This window comes from Panthera uncia, chromosome E1, assembly GCF_023721935.1.
Source record: "Panthera uncia isolate 11264 chromosome E1, Puncia_PCG_1.0, whole genome shotgun sequence".
Taxonomy (NCBI): domain Eukaryota; kingdom Metazoa; phylum Chordata; class Mammalia; order Carnivora; family Felidae; genus Panthera; species Panthera uncia.
Window position 1 is genome coordinate 41,028,304 of NC_064814.1, and position 17,625 is coordinate 41,045,928.

Sequence of the window (17,625 nt, forward strand, 5' to 3'; positions counted from 1 at the left end):
AGATCATGACCTGAGCTGATGTTGGACGCTCAACTGACTGAGCCACCCAGGAGCCCCAGTGTTTATTTATTTTTGAGAAAGAGAGAGAGAAAGAGAGAGAAAGAGAGCAAGTGGGGGAGGGGCCGAGAGAGAGGGAGACAGAATCTGACGCAGGCTCCAAGCTCTGAGCTGACAGCAGTGAGCCGGATGCAGGGCTCAAACTCATGAACTGCGAGGTCACGACCTAAGCTGAAGTTGGACGCTTAACTGACTGAGCCACCCAGGCGCCCCATAATAAAGATGGTTTTAACAGAAGGGTCATGACATCCCTGGAAGGGTGTCCTGAGAACAGGACTTTATCAGTGTTTCTAGAGCCACCAGGAATTTCCAATCAGACAGTTACATTGGCCCAGTGTCCCTGGCTCTTCTGCTCACTCAACAGCCTCCCCTCCATGCCCCTACTCCCACCCACCCCATGCTCCGAGACCTGACCCACCAAGTGACCATCTGCTGATGATCTAGTTTCCCTTGGAGGCTGGCCCAGCAGGAGGAAATGTACTTACTTGAGGAGGCAAGTGTTAAAATCTAGCTGCGGGTTATAGTTGCCACTGAAAGGCAACCAAGTAGCCTGTTTCTTGCTTCTGGCCCTTCCTTATGAGGCCCCTTAGCCCAGAAGCCCCAGGTTTTGCTGCACATTAGAATCTACTGGGAAGATTTAAAAATCCCGATGCCCAGATCACACCCTATCCCAGTTAAATGGGGTGGTGCCAGTCAGCTGCCATCTGGCTCAAGAGACCCTATGGTGTATGTCCCTGCCCACCTCTACCTTCAGTGAAGTCATACTGGGAGCTTAAACTCAACCGTGGTGGAAGGAGCCCACAAAAATGGGCTACAGACCAGAGCTCTTTATCCTAAAGTGCGAATTGTTAAACATTTACCACCATATCGCTAAAGCCAGGCCATCAGTAGATTTTAAAGATTCCCAGGTGATCCCATTGTGCAGCGAAGCTTGGGAATCAGTCTTCGTCTTTGCCTACACCGTGCTCAGTAGAGTCTTAGAGAACTTGGTTTTACCTGCTAATTCTAAGAATGGCTATTTAAGACTCAGCTCTCTTTCTAACCTGGAACTGGTATCTTTTGGGGACTTTGAGAGAGGGCAACCTTTGTTCCGTTCTGGAGGCTGAGCCCTGTAACTTGATGTGTTAGGGGTGGAAAGGAAAGGTGGAAGTTTTGCGTGAAGCTCAATATTCACCTGTTAGTAAAAAGTATCTTTGTTGTAATTAGAGTCCAAGCTGAAAAGGGATCCACAGTACATTTCCTGTATGACATTCTGAAACATGCCTTATTGTATCATATGTCCAATGCGTGTGAGTTATACCTTTATATACTGACTTAAGAAGTCAAAGGAATAAAGGGCACATATAAATGTTAAGCTTAACAATTTTATTATACAGTTTTAAACATTATTTAAAAACTAATTTTGAGATAAAATATTCATCACCGACTCATTTGGGAAATGGAAAAGTATTGGACATGGTCTGGCTCTCCTGGCCAGAAATGTGGGTCAAGGTTAAGACTTGGTCCTGGCGTTTGGAAATGGGACAAGTATCCCACCCAGGGGCTGAAAGACAGAGAGGGGTAAGATGAAGCCGAAGTCCTCAGATACGTGCAGAGGGAACTCTCATGGGGCTTAAGCTGTGTTGTTGAGTTGAGTGGAGGCCCGGCAGTAGGGAAAGAAGTCCCAAGACTTCAGAGGAAGGCCTGGACAACACATGAACTTGAATTTGCCTGGTCTTCCCCAGTCCCCAGCTTGTTACCATGCCCCAGATCTATCTTAGTTGCTACTGACTACTGATGTTGTCCTGGGCTCCAGACTGAATCTTCCACTGTCCTGCCTGGCTTCCCTTGTTCTGCCTCCCTGTAGTTGACTGTGGACCTGCTCTTTGTCCCACAGTACCACCAAATGCTCAAAGGTTTACAGCCCTCCTCACGCTCTCTTTTATCAAGCCTCTGGCTTTCCTTTGCACTGACAGCTTTGTGCCCTGTCACAAGGCTGATAAAGGACCACAGAAAAATAGATGAGGGGAAATGGGAGAAACAATTTACAATTTATTAAGATTTCAGTATCACCTATCATCCCCCGACCTCAACTCCCCAAACTGAAGAGCACTTGAAATGGAGATACTAGGGGGAGGAAATGATCAGTAAACAATACATAGAAGTGGGAAGAAAGCTGCCCGTATTGAGTGGCTACTCTGTGTTGGGTACTGTGCTAGGTATTTCATATATTAACATCTGAATGTACTTAATCCCCTCAATATCCCTTCAAAGTAGATATGACTTTACACTTCAAAGTAGTTCCTACTACCCCCATTTCACAGATGAAGAAACTGAAGCTCAAAAGTGTTAAGTGCCCAAAGTCACATGGCTGAACACTTTTCCTCAGCATCACATGTTTCAAAGAAATGTTGCAGATGTTGCGTGTCTAAGTGCTTCAGGGAAGGGCAGAGGGCCTGGTTTAAGAGAAAGGCTTCAAGAAAGATCCAAGGTTCCAGGAGCAGAGCCTTGAAAAGTGAGTAGAACTTGGGTAGAAGAAGAAGTAGAAGGATATTCTGGGCCTTGGGAAGGAGTCAGAGCTGGGAGAAAGCATCCCTGAGAAGGGTGTGGGTGCTGAAAGGCCACAGGTGGTCCTACCTGCCTACCACTGGGAGTTTGGATAACAATGTTGAAAAGGTATCATGGACACAATGACAGAGACCTTGGGTGACCAGACTTGAAAGCGGAAGCATTTCTGCCTCTTCTTCCCTGTACTTTATAGCGCCACTTCCTTGGCCATTCCCTCCAGCTGTATGGGGCAGTGGAAAGGCCGCGTGCCCTATGGAGCTGGCCACTCCCTAGCTTTGTGAGGTTGGGCAAGCTACTTTGGCTTCCTGACTCTACTTCTTCATTTGCAAAATGGAATTTAGTGATGATTTATCACATGAGATAACATGCGTCGAGCACCCAGCTCTGCTGAATGTGATTTGCTCCCATTGTAGTCCTCTAACAACACCCCCACCTCTCGCCCTAGCCCAAGTTCTACAAAGTCTCCACAGACAACTCAAGGGGGGAGCCAGTTCTTGGAAGAAAGGGAAGATCACCTCCCACTTCCTGCACATTCTATTCCTGCTTATGCATTCTGATGTCCTGCTTGCTTTTTTAGGCTCTAAGTGCTATCCTGCTGACTCACTTCCGACTTCTCGTTCATCATGCTCAGCTCCTGAAAATGGAACAGAATGGAAAGGGCCGGATATTATACTGTCTGGTGATGTGTTTAAGGGGAATTGAGTGTCTGTCAGGCCAGACCCACGTGGATGGAATGCTGGGGACATGAACTGAGCAGTGCCCAAAGTGTATTTCTCATCTGACACTTAGGACACGTTGCCTTGGATCGTAACACTAATAATAACCACCTCTCTTAGTGTCACTGATGAGGAGCCTGGCAGGCCCCAGGCTATGTGCTTTCTATAGTTGTCAATTTGAATCCTCACAACTGGAAAAATCAAGGATCTTCTCTATTTTATGAACAAGGAAATTCAGAGCAAGATAGGTTAAGGAACTTGCCCAAGATCACACAACAAGGGGCAGAGTAGGGAGTCAAATCCATGATCTAGGTCTGTGCTGTCTAATATGGTAACCACTGTCCACATGAGGCTATTGAGCACTTGAAATGTAACTAGTTTGACTGAGGAAATTGAATTTTCAATTCAATTGAGATGTGCTGTAAATGCAAAATATACACCAGATTTTGAAGACTTAGTATTAGAATATATATATATATATATATATATATATACACACACACACAAACTTCTTTTTGTATTGATTACATGTTTAACATGACAATATTTGGGATATATTGGGTTAAAGTATATTAAAAATAATTCTCCTTATCTCTCTTAGCTTTTTAAGTGACTTCTAGAATATTTAAAATTTCATGCGCAGCTCTCATATTTCTATTGGAGAGTTGATCTAAACCATGAACGTGAAATGGTTCCAAGCCAGTGATTTCTCGGTAGTTTTGGTAAAAATTTTTTAGCGCAAATCCCCAATTTATGTATTCTTGTTTATTTATAAGTTATATACATGTACACTATATATTATGTACATTATAAAGCACTGACCAAATAGACATTTTAAAAGATGAAATAAAAATTAAGCAGAAATAGAAGTTGTACTAATTCCTTCCCGGAGTCTAATGGCTCACGTTGTGCACCGCAGGGAGTGTGCACACACCATTTTGGATATTCCTGCACTAGACTTAGAGCTCCTGAATGGCAGAGACCTTGTTAGGTCATGTATCTTGTCTCCCCCATTGTTGAACGTAGCATCATGCCTAGGTATAGTTGCTGCTCAATAAATGTTTGTGGCAGGAATAAATAGTTCTTCGTATGCAATCACTTTCTGGAGGACTGGATGTATTTCTTTATTTCACATGTATTGAGTGCTTTCTGGTGCTGCAAAGTACACAAGATTTAAGAAGACTCAGCCCTTTTCTTCTAGACCAATGCTTCTCAAACTTTACTGTGTGTAAGAATCACCTGGCAGTCTTATTAAACAGATTCTTGCCCATGAGATTTTGATTCAGTAGATCGGAGGTAGAACCTGAGACTTTGCATTTCTAAGAAGCTTCTAGTATACTACACTTTGAAGGAGACTGAAATACATTGAGAAGTTGGAAAGGCATTCCAAATATTATGTGAGGGTGGGGACAAGGAAAGAGAATTAACATCATTGAACTTTTACTATTTGCCAAGAACTTTTAAATACATCACCTATATTATTATCTTCATATTCAGTTGAGGCAACTGAGACTCAGAAAAGTTACTTAAACTGCATAAGTCACAGAGCTAGTAAATGGCAGAGCTTGGATTGGTATCCACTACTCCTGCACTCAGTAAACTCATGCAACTCCTCATTAAGTGCCTTCACCTTTTAGACCCTGCCCCAGGAACTTGGCATGTAACACCGAGTGGGACAGACATGCTTTCTGGCATGGTCAAACTTAGTAAACAATTAAAATATAGAATTCTCATACACTGCTATGAGGGAGGCAGTGTAATGAAGATAGATAACAGAGATACATACTCTACAACAGACTCGGGAAAAACTTTCCAAAAAAAAAAAAAAAAGGTAAAATGCATATGAAAAGTAAAATTCATCTGAACGATATATTAGAAGAGCGAAGGGTGGTTGGGGAGTGTTTGGGGCTGAAGATATTCATGAAGGTTTGGAAGCAACAAACCATTTGTGGAACTGAAAGTTCAGAATGTCTGAAGTATAGAGGAAGGAGGTGATAGATTAAGGTCATTGAGCAAGGGGCGAAGAAGATCAAGTGGAACTATTATTGACTTTTTTCAAAGGTAGGGGCATAGTCAGGCTTGTGTTTTTAAAAGATTGCTATACTCTAAGTGGAGGATGAAATAGGGGTGTGCTAGCCTACAGGCAGGGAGATGAATTAGAGATGCTGGTGGCATAAATTGGGGTAATATTGTGGTAATTGGAGAAAGGGGGGTGTTAAGAAGTGTTTGAAAGTGTTAAAGACCTTTGGGGTGCTTGGGTGGCTCAGTCCATTAAGTCTTCAACTCTTGATTTCAGCTCAGGTCACCGTCTCGTAGTTGGTGGGACTGAACCCCAAGTTCAGGCTCTGACAGTGCAGAGCCTGCTTGGGATTCTCTCTCTCTCTCTCTCTCTCTCTCTGCCCCTCCCCAGTTTTTCTCTCTCAAAATAAATAAGCATTAAAAAAAGAAAAGTGTTTAAGACTTGCTGATTGACTCGAAGGGAAGGAGTGGGGCAGGCAAAGAGAAATCAAAGATGATCTCCAGGGTTCTGAGTGAAGATTTCATAAGGGCAAGGTTCTGTAAGCTTATTATTTCATATTTTAAAAGAAAAGTAAATTCAAATAAGTGAGGTTATGTGATAGCAAAAGGTTATTTTAGTAAGATTTCAATTTTCTAAAACTTAGAAAATACAGGAGAAAATTACGACCTTTGTTGTTGAGTTTATTATTCTTGTTGCTTTAATTTATATCTTGTATTTAATTTGTATTTAATTTAAGGAGAGCCTTATTATCCATGGAGAGTGGAGTTGTGAACGCTGGAGACAGCACCTCTTTTTGCCAAGATCAGAATCAACCATGGAGGACCAGCCATAGGCTATGAACTATCAGTCTACTGAGTTTCTTCTGTGACTGTCTTGTTGAGTAACCTTGAACCTTGAGTTTCGTTAGTTCGACATCCCTTTTTGCTCCCCCTATTTCTTCTCCACACTTGATGACTTAAAAAGGGATAGGATATGGCTCGTATCAAAGGACCATCTATGATTGGGACTCCGCCTTCTTCATCTCAGTCCCTCCCCCTTTCTCTAGACCACACCCCCTTTGTTTGGCCCCGCCCCCAAAGAGGTCGCCGCTGATACGACAGTGAATTCTCCACAATCCTGACCTATAGGAGATCTGAAGGGTGGGACCGAGATCAATCGTTTTTTCCATTTGTCAAATCTAGTGTCTATCTGGCCCCAGTCCCTTCCCACTTCATCTTCAAGCCAAGGATTGGTTGTTCTGTTCTTGGTCCCCGGCTCATGATTGGTTCTTTTATTCCACCCTCTCTTCCAGCTTTTGCGGGCGGGATTAGCACGCAGCTTCCTGCTCCTGCCAAAAAAATAAAAGAAGAAAAAGAAAAGAGGAGAGAGGCGAAAGAAAATGTCACGGAGATCTTTGGTTTTTAATTCGCTTTTAGTCTTGTCGGTCAGGCCAGACTCTGCCTTTTGATTGGTCTTTCTATCTGCCCATCCCGGATCGGGGGCGGGATTTCCCCAGGAGACCCACACCTTGTTGCCACTGGCCGAACAGTGCGCCTGTCTGAAGCTCCGGGCCCAGGATTGGAGGCAGACGCAGACAGGTGGGCGTGGATTGGCTAGGGCAGCCGGTCAGTGTGAGGCGGGGGCGGGGCCTCGGTGGCTGGTTGCGCGTGTCCGCCGCTGGCTCCGCTCTATCCGGCTTTGCTAGGGGAGGTGAGTCCGGCCGCGGCGGCACCGGCGGCTGAGGAGGAGGCGGCGGCTGAGGAGAAAGCGGCCGGCAGCGACTGAGGAGAAAGCGGCCGCGGGGACGGGAAGCCGGGTGGGGGGGAGGGGGGGAGACGGAGCAGCCTTGAGCCCTGCGGGGGCCGTCGCGCGGGGGGACCCACCCGCTCTCCCCCCCAACCCTCCTCAGCAGAAGCAGCCGGCGGCGGGGGCAGGAGTCAGCCCGCTTCCGACTGCACCCCGCCCGCCTCCCGGGGCTCCTATTCTTTGGCCCCGGGACCCTAACCTCATCCCGGGGCGGTTCCCTCTGTCTGGGCGTCCGAGTGCTGCCCACCTCTCTTTCATTCCTCCCTGCACCTCCTTACCTTCACTTTGCCCCGGTTCTCTTTCTCCTCTCCGTCCTGCCCTGTCGCCTGCTCTGCTCACCCTATCCCTCCTGCCTCCTTCCCTGGCTCTTTTCTCTTCTGGAAAGTTTAGTACCCCCCTCCAATCAGGTCAGCCTGACTAGGAGTGGGGGGAGATGTAGGAAGGCCTGAGAGTTCGAGGGGGGGGGGGAAAGCTGGTTTCCCTGGAAATTTCCCCCCATCTTTTGAATTTGGGGTGGTTGGAATTTTTTAAAATTGTATTTTTGAGGAGGTGGTAGGTGTTTAGAAAAGGATGTGGGAATGGAAGGGGTAGATGAGTCAACCCTCTTACAAGATTCCAAGGGTGGCGTGTTTCCTGATCCTTTTCGTGCGTGGAGTTCAGGGGGTCGGGAGGTTTGGCCTTTATTCCCACATTCAAAGTTGGAACCTCCCCCCAATTAAGGATGGAGTTTTAGTACCCACTTGTGGCAGGAAACCTGGGGGGAAGGGGTCCCTTTTTCCTTTTTCTTTTCTTTTTCTTTTTTTCCTTTCTTTTCTTTTTTGGGCAATCCACACCCTTCCACACACGCTCACCCCGAAATTAAACACCAAGATCCTCTAACTTGTTTGGATTGACTGATGAAGACCTAAAGCCAGTTTCCGCTCCATGTTTTTTGAGGTGGAGTGAGTGGTTGTTCTTCATTTTTAAATGGCCAAATGACAGCTTGACCCAGTTTGCTTTCCAATCAAAGGGCATTTTTTTGAATGTCTCTTTGTGGCGCAAGAGCCAACGCAAAAATGATGGCGGCTTACAATGGCGGCACATCTGCAGCAGCAGCAGGTCACCACCACCACCATCACCACCACCTTCCACACCTCCCTCCTCCTCACCTTCACCACCACCACCACCCTCAACACCATCTTCATCCGGGGTCGGCGGCTGCTGTACACCCTGTCCAGCAGCATACCTCTTCGGCAGCTGCGGCGGCCGCAGCAGCGGCCGCAGCTGCAGCCATGTTAAACCCTGGGCAACAACAGCCATATTTCCCATCACCGGCACCGGGTCAGGCTCCTGGACCAGCTGCAGCAGCCCCAGCTCAGGTACAGGCTGCCGCAGCTGCCACAGTTAAGGCGCACCACCATCAACACTCGCATCATCCACAACAGCAGCTGGATATTGAGCCGGATAGACCTATTGGATATGGAGCCTTTGGTGTTGTCTGGTGAGTATCCACAGAAAAACACGACTTCTCGTGGTTTCTTCTCACGTTGAGGTTGGGCGAGCCATCCGCCATGGCTTCCACCATGGTGACCAGCCGCGGAGCGACTCAGCTGTAGGAAGCCACCGCCACCGGTGAAGAGGCCCAACGTGTTGGCTGTCCGAGTTTGTGCTTTTGAGTCCTGGCGCGTTTTGGTAGAACGCCCTCTGATGAGTAACACACGTTTGCCGTCTACCAGACTTTCTGTTTAGAACCTAAGCGAGCCACCGGATGTAGGATCAATAGATGAATGTGTGAAGCGTGTATCCCGACAGACCTTGGTCATCTCTTAGGTTTGATTTAGTTTGAATCGGTTGCCTGATTGCAGCGGATGTCACCAGTGACCCCACCTTTGATTCCTTAATCTTAGTCTTGTCATTGGGTTAGACTTTGCATAACTACTTTGATGTCCCTTTTTGTCTTTTCATTCTTTGATTTGTAATCTTGATCCCCAGAAGGAAGATAGAGTTCATACTTGAACCAGTTAAGCCCTTGCTTGAGTGGTTTATTTTAAACCCTAAAACTGCAGTTGGGAAGTATGTAGCTTTAGCTTTTTTGATAAGAATGCATTAAATATAGCATCACACATGAGTACCACAAATGAGGTCAGTAGACTGTAGCTATGCCGTGGCCCACATTCAGTGTAATGTTTTAGTGTCATTTAGTGTCATTTAGTGCCTCTTAAGTTGCTGTTATCCCTTGGTTGGTTGCCGTAGTAGGAAGTATACTTTTCAAACATAGGAAACTGCTCTACTTTTGCTAGTGCTAGGATGTTTGAAAAAGTCTAAGCGCTTCTTAGATGCAACATTTTGTCTATTTACTCTTCTTAGGAAGATTAGTAGTTTGTAATAAAATGAATTTATCGTTGTAGGCCCTGTTGCTGTCAAAACTAGAACAAACAGAATTTTTTTCTCAAGGATTAAGTATTCTGGTGTGGACAGATGAATTGATGTTTTCAGTGCGTTCAAAAATAGATGGTTGTTAATGTCTAGAAAAGCCCCCATCGCTACAGGAAAATGAACTCTTTGGAACTAGCCTGGTAAATGTCTCCTTTTGTCATTGTTTTTCACGCTATAATTGACGTGAGAATCATGTTTGCATTGTATCTGGTCATCTTTATTTATAGTTCACATTTTATAATCTAGGCTACTAAGTGATCTGTTTTTTTTTTAAACTAGTAGGGTCCAGTGTTTTCCCAGCTAGCTCTCCAAGGAGGTTGCTGCTGCAGTGCTCCCTTCTCCAAGGTGTATGCGATTCCTGGTGGGAAAGAGTGTAGCCAGTAATGGTGTCTCTTCAGTCGCTCTGCTCAGGGACCGGTCTGCTCCTGCCTTCTCTTTCGTATCCTGTCCCCACGGATTGCACCGTATCCTATCCCCAGGGATTGCACCGTGAACTTCCATTCCTTGCCTAACCCTTGAGGATTTCAGAGGTGTGGGACCTGGGGGGGCGGGGTGTGTGGCCCGGGACAAGGTGGTTCCTTGCTTTAAATTTTGTCATTGATTTCCTGGACTTTGTTTGGATTGTCTTAGACCTGGATGCTCTCTCTTATTTAAACGTTGTACATACAGTGTTAAGAACTAGAGATACTGAAAGGGAAGTGGATTGCAGCATTCTTGACTACATTCTAAAGACGGTTCTACATTTCTCTCAAATGGTGATGTGACTTGTAGAGTTTTCACTTCAAGTCAGGGCTAAAGGAAAAGATTTTTTTTAGGGGAGGAAGGTGAGGAACTGGGAATGCTGAAACATCTTCCATAGCAGACATTCTGGTAGAGGCTATTCTGAGTTACATATGTATGAAAAACTGAATGTTTTTGATTTGAGTCCATTCTAGATTCTGTCATTGATTGAACGCCTTCTGTCACCGACAGAGTTGGCTGCCCGTACTTGAAGAGTACCTCATTCTGTACACCATCTTCTATTGTATACCAGTTGTTTTGTGTTTGCCTTGTCTCACTACATTCGTAAGCCCCTCGAGGATACGGACTGTGCCTACCAGGGTACTTCTTTTCCTCCGCGGCACTTTGCACAGGGCCGTGGCATGTTCGCTGCTTGATTACTTGATTCCCCGGTCAGGTCCTTCTTTCTTTAACCAAGTTTGTCTGGTTAGCTGCATTGAGTGTTTCCAATCAGTTGTTACAAGTGAAGTACAATTCAGAATGAAAAAAAGGAAGAGTTCCAGGTGTGTGTTTTAGTATGCAAATGCTTTTCTGTTTTCATATTTACATATTGATGACCTGTTGTCTGAATTGCTTATTATATTTGGAACGTAACTGCCACGTGTATGACCTGGGTAAAGTTGTTAAAACTAGAGATTTGAATACCAGACCAGAGTGAATCGCACTAGTATTCTGAAACCCAAGCTAAAGATATTAGTAAGATTTTTTACTTTTTAACTAACTAGACCAGAATTTTTTTTTTAATTCAAAAAATATCTAATGAACCTGAAACTGTTTTCTAAAATGATTAAAATGGGACATAAAAATATTTTCCCAGTGTTACATCATTTGATTAAAACATCATATAACTACTTGGGCATCATAAGATTTACTTAGATTCAAATATATTAAAAAAAAATTTTTTTAATGTCCTTTTATTTTTGAGAGGGAGGAGCAGAGAGAGAGGGAGACACAGAGTCTGAAGCAGGTTCCAGGCTCTGAGGTGTCATCACAGAGCCCGACTTGGGGCTCAAACTCACGAACCGCGAGATCATGACCTGAGCCAAAGTCGGACGCTTAACTGTGAGCCACCCACGTGCCTCTCTAATATATTTAACGCATTTTGCAAGTATTTTTCTTCTGGCATCCCACACAAAAGGACACTGTATCTGCTCTCATATCTTTTTCTGAACATGCACCCCAAATTACTGACTGATGTCTGAAAACATTGCATGTAATTTTGAACAATATTGTTTCTCCTGTATGTAGACACACACAGCAAGATATTTGTGGAAGTGGTATAGCATTTTACCAGTCAGATTTATAACTGAACAGTTTAGTCTACCAGCCTTGATTTATCTCTGAGCTGAATTTAACTAGTGGAATAACTTATCAGTATTGGACAGTTGTGTAAAAGTAGTGAATTACCTATTTGCTTGCTGGTAAAGATGGTGCTTTGACAGTTCAATTAAGGTTTCATTAACGACTGTCTGCTGTGTTTTATCTCAAAGTAAGGGTTCCAGTTTACGTGGTAATATGGTCATGGGGTAGCCTGAGATACATTCATTCTAATGATAGAATGTTGTTCATGGGTCATCAAAGCATCATATATAATTTGACCTTCTTTATCACACGTCAAGGCTCCAAATGTCCATTTGGACATTTTCATAATGCAAAACTGAAACACAAAATAACCCACAAACGGAAACCTCGGTCATTTGGTGAGGATAATGTTAATATCTATTTGTTGGTAGTTCACATTTGCCAGAGGAAAGTGAATATGCAGTGCTTAAAATTGTGACAACCTCGGGACAAAGTATTACAGCATAAAGCTTCAGGGGCTTATGAAGTGCATATTTTTGAGAGTTGGAGGAAGTTGACCACATGAGGGAAGTTTGAAGACTGCTACACCCAGGCAGTTTGACATTGACAACCAGAAATTTTGATTGACTTAATGGCACATAGTGCCACCTTGATAATGAGTCTGGGAAAAGCTTCTACGTAGAATATTAGTAGTGTTTTGGTTTTTAACTGATGTGATTAATTGAAAGATCAAATACCTTGGGATTCATTTGGTCTGTTGCCTTTGTACTCCAAGTAAAGTTGGAGAAATTTGAATTTTATTATTCTAATTCTTTCAGCGAGTTACTTTTATGTAAGTCTTTCAAAACTTAAGCATCACTGTAGTGATACTTAGTTACTTACCAGCTGTGTCTCTTAAGTTGTTTAACCTCTCTATTCCTCATTATAAAATGAGGATAATAATAGCACCTCTCCAAGGAGGATCGGTAAAAATGTGGTAATCTTTGTAAACCAATGATTACACTGTCTAGCATACAGTAAGCACTCAATGAAGGCTGTTTTTGTAGTTATTGTTGGTAGAAAAAACTGTTGTGTTAACGTATGCAGAAGTGGCTTCGTATATGGCCAGGTTTATCAAGTGAAATCACAACGTGCAGACTATTTTTGGAGGCATGACTTCAGATACCATAAAGTGTCCCCTTAGTTGTGCTATACGCTATATATGTGCTATTAATAATTTAAAACAAACACATTAAAATATATATAAAATACATGTTTGTGTGGACTTGGTAGGTGTTCTAGTCAGTTCATCTGCACTGTTTTAGAAAGTGTTCTGGATTTACATTGTGGGAAGGAAATTAATTTTTTCTTCTCAGAATGTAACAAATGAAGGACATCCTTATCGTCAAAGTTCAGCTTTAGTGGAAGCTCATTTTACTTGTGTTTGGACGAAAGAGTGTGAATTGCTAAAGAAGATCCTAGTGAGGTGGGGGAAATATGTGCGATTTAATGAAAAATTATTCAGTGTAAATCCTCATGCATGGCAGATACTGTCTAGCTTGCTCATCTTGTGAAAATTAGAGGTACCATTTTTTTTCTGATGTTTTCCGTGGTACTTTTTTACTCCTCAAACAGCCAACTTGAATTTAGAAAAATGGGGAATGCTTTGGGATATGTTTGGGGAAAATCCTGGAGTTATGTGCATCAGAAAGAGCATACTGAAGTGTATTCTGTTATTAACTGTGTTTTACAGGTTAAGAATTTGTAGTATTGAGAAGTTTTTCTAACAGCCAGGATTAACTGCCACAGCTGGATTCTTTGGGGTGGGGGGGGGGGCTGCTTTGTGAAAAGAGCTTTGAAGAAGCAGTGCCTGCACCATAAAAAGGAAACGGTTGCTCTTCTAGACATAACAAAGCATCCGTGTGAAACTAGAAATGTGGAAATCTATATTGTTAATTTTAACTACAAACGAACTTACTTTTAGAAACTGCAGGTTCATGGTCATAAAGTAGAGAAAGCAAAGAGAGAGAATAAAAGTAATACAGTCTAATGATACTGAACTGGTTTCTTGGTGATACAAACTCCATGGCATTGTAACATTGGAAGTCATTTTGTGGTTAGACTCCTGACAAGATTTTTCCAAATTATATTCAAAAACCAAAAATAAAACCACAACACAACAAAAGAACTCATTTGTTTTATTCACAACACAACAAAAGAAACTCGTTTTATTCTTGGGCAGAAATTTTATGTTACACCATTGATTATTAGCTTAGAAGGAAAGAAGATAAAGATATTTTATTAAGAAAAAAACATTTCAGAAAGAATTGCCTTTTCAAACTAGCTAAAACGGCAATATCCCTCAAACTCACATGCAACTTTTTTAGCCATCACTCAGTACCACTGGTGCATGTCCTGGAAAAGAAATGGGGGTAGATAAAGTTACTCTTCATATGCTTGCTAGAAGAAGAATATTTGCAAAATGTAGTAACCGAATATATGTTTGAATCTAAGTTCTGGGGTTCCTGGAGCTTTACCCTCAAAGCATGGACAATTGTAGAAATGTTCCATGATATAAAAGGCTGTCCTCTAATGGAGTTCTGGAATATTTCATTATCTTCACAACCTGGAGTGTGAGAGTTTTCCCTGATTTCTGTATTGTAGAATTGAGTGACTATTCTTGGCGGTTTTTATTAGATTTGCTGATGTCCTACCAGTTCAAGAATCCATTGTTTACATAATGTATGTTTCTTTGTTATGCCGATCTGATTTCATTGATGGAAATTGTCAAAGCCAAAGAAACTTTTCCATTTGTCATCCAACCAAATGGAAAGAAGTCACTGGGTAGAAGCTCTTTCATTATAAAGTTGTTTTGGGGTTTTACTTAAAAAAAAAAAAAAAAAAAGTTTGTTTATTTTGAGAGAGAGAGAGAGAGAAAGAGAATCTGAAGTCAGGCTCCACGGTGTCATGGCAGAGCCCGACACAGGGCTTCATCCCACCAATCATGAGATTATGACCTGAGCTAAAATCAAGAGTCCGATGCCCAGCCTACTGAGCCACCCAGTTGCCCCTGGGTTTTACTTTTGATTCCCTGTGCATCCACAGTAGTCCAGTGAATTATTTGTTGATTGGGTCATCTAATGCAGATCAACAACGATTTCCTAACACAGTTTGTCAGTTTGATCCAATTGTTGCTTAGGGGTAATACAGAGAGTGCCTGAGGCAACAGTTGTGATACTGTCAATAAGCATGTGACACATCATCATAGACTTAGTTGGTAGTTCTAAGGTACCTAGCCAGAAGACATTAGAAAAAATTTTAGCACTCTGGCATTATGAAAAGGAAACTAAGGAAACAATATTGAGTTGCACTTTAACAGTTAATTACAATGGTGTGAGTAGAGGGAGTGTGTACAGTGATGTCTGTCATTGATTACGATTGGCAGTCTTTCTCTAAACCTAGTTTCATATCGGTGTTTTGAATTAGTTTGACTAATTGAATTATATCTACTATCAGAAGGTTTTGACATTGTTGGAACTCACTAGTTAGTGTGTTTTTTATTGTCAACCTGCTGCAATGGACCAGAACTATTGTAGGTAATAATGAGGATATTTAATTCTACAAACAATTTTGCAAACTGTCAAGCTTCTGCTGTTATCTGTCCTGTGCTTGTACTGGGATACAGAGATGTTTAAGTCATGATACTGCCCTGAAGGAGCTTACAGTTAAGTAAACAGTGTGCAAAATAATATATTTTGCTCCCTGCTTTCAGGGAGTCTTGATGGAGAGTTGAAACTAAATTTGAAATCATTAAATAAAAACATAAAGATGTATTTTCACTTGTTCTCACAGTAATATTTATTGGTTATTGACTATTTCCCAGGCCCTGTGCTGGATGTTAGGGATTTAAAGAAGATTATGATCTAGTGGGGGAGAGAGACTTGTAAATGGATGATTGTAATTCATTGCCATCAATGCAGCAATAGAGATATTCCCTGCATATTATGGGAACATAGAGGAGGGATTTCTCTGGAAGGCATGAATGCTTTCTACAAGAGGTAATACCTCCACTGAGTTTTAAGAATAAGAGTCAGCTAATGATGAAGGGCATTCTAGATAGTTGGGCTTATATGCAGGAGACCGTAGGGCTGGAGTTGCTGAAATATAAAGTGTAGTGGGGAGGTGGGAGGTGATAGGGTGGAGGGAGACAAAGTAGAGCTAGATCCTAAAATTGGAGTGTTCTGCGGAAGAGATCCCACTGGTACTGGGAGAGGGGCAAAATCTTACTCTTTTCATGAGTAAAGCACATATATAAATATATAGCTTATCTATAGTATTAAAATTTCATGAGGAGTCTCGGGGAAAAATGTCTGAAAAGGCTCCTTTGGGGCGGGTAATGAAATAAAGTTGAAACACTGGGAATGGCAACTGTGGAAAGTTTTTAAGAGAGAGACTTGTTCAGATATTTATATCTATGTATATAAAAGAGTGGAGATAGCTGAGGCCTGAGCCTTGGGGAATGTTCTCAGTTGTAGGTGGAAGAAATTATTGGAGGCAAAACTAAAGGGCAGTCAGATAGGAAAATGTGTTCATAGTGATTGACTACTTGTGCATGGCAGAAGATTGTTAGGAAGATGGGAGTGATCTTTGGTGCAGATAAAAAAGTCAAAGAAAATGAGGGTGGAGAAAAGGCTATTGAATTTAGCAGGTAGAACACACACATTTGAGAATGTGTGTGTGATTTTTTTTTTCTCTCTCATGTATACATGAAATGTATATATTTGATTCTAAAGAATGTCTTAAATATTAGCAGCACTTTGTTTTATCATTAATAAAATTCTCCCAAATCCCAAGTTTTTATTTCTAGTTTAGTAAACCATAGAACTTGATGTTTATCATGTTCAAGGTGCCATTTCCTCGGGAAGAATTTTTTTAATGAGAGGGTAACAGAGTACTCAACTAAACTTGTTAGGAGACAAGATACTGGTCCTGCCTTGCTACCAACAACCCTATGACCTTGATGAAGTTATGTAAATTTTCTGGGTCTTTGGTTCCTCATTTATAAAATCCTGTGTTTCCTAAGTTTCTCTAATACAATTGTGTCAATGTTTATAAAGCATCATGGCTTTGTTTTTGGGAAAGTCCAACCTGCTAGTGACCATATGACAACTTTTTTCAGGAGTACAGATGTTGGATAGCTTCTAAAATTGTTTAAAGGAAGAATGAGATAAATGTAACCCTATTCCCATGTGGTAACTTTCATGGAGTTTTCAAATTTAAAATTTCAGATTTTAAATGTGCAGCTGTTCAAGAGATTTATTTTCTTTCATTGACATTGGTAAGGATTGTACATATTTAGTTATGAAGAGCCTACCTATTTGCAAATGGGCAATCGATTCCTTCCTGAATGTAAATTTGATACTGTTTTTCTGGTAATACTTTACCTTTTACTGTTTTAGATTTTCTTGCTTTCCTAAATATTTGGAGTGACTTTTAAAATTTTAAATAAAATCTAATATTAAATATTTTGTCTTTTTGTGTGTGTGTGAGTAATCAGGTAAAATGATTTGGGAGTCAGTGCTTACATTAGCAAGTTGGTTTACAATGTTTTGTTTTTAGGAATCTCTTTTTAAATTCTGAATTTGGCTAGGGAATTTACTAGTTTGCAGATTAACCTCCCACAAAATGAGCTGTGTCACAGCTTTAAGGCCCTAGCCGTCTAGGGCAATTTACAATGCCCAGAGATAGAGCAGGAGCGTGCCTTCCTAAAGCTCTTCCACAATAGGAAGGGAGCATTTTCAGAGCCCTCAACAAACCAGCAGCACTATCCAGTAGATATATAATTTAAGCCACATATATGATTTTAATGTTCTAGTGACCATATTAAAAAATGTGAAAAGAAACAGGTGAAATTAGTTTTAGTAATATATTTTTATTCCATGTATCCAAAGTATTGTAATTTCAACATGTTATTACTATAAAAATTATTAATTAGGTATTTTACATTCTTCCCGCCCCCCCCCC

The 17,625-nt window shown here is 42.0% G+C and overlaps 1 protein-coding gene and 1 long non-coding RNA gene across 3 annotated transcripts in view; one reads left to right on the forward strand and one right to left on the reverse strand.

The window, feature by feature from the left end:
- Positions 1-6,721: 6,721 nt before the first annotated feature.
- Positions 6,722-7,494, reverse strand: LOC125927511 (uncharacterized). 2 transcript variants are annotated; one of them, XR_007459354.1, is made up of 2 exons: positions 7,404-7,494; positions 6,722-7,100 (listed from the first exon to the last, which is right to left on the reverse strand). It is a non-coding gene; the product is annotated as an uncharacterized LOC125927511 (long non-coding RNA). The 2 variants fall into 2 exon arrangements; XR_007459355.1 differs by having other exon boundaries at positions 6,722-7,075; positions 7,404-7,490.
- NLK (nemo like kinase) overlaps positions 7,073-17,625 on the forward strand; it is a 163,368-nt gene continuing 152,815 nt past the window's right edge. The window contains exon 1 of the mRNA XM_049637883.1: positions 7,073-8,605. Coding sequence (XP_049493840.1) covers positions 8,148-8,605 — 458 coding nt within the window. The 5' untranslated portion in view covers positions 7,073-8,147. The remainder of the gene's footprint in view (positions 8,606-17,625) is intronic.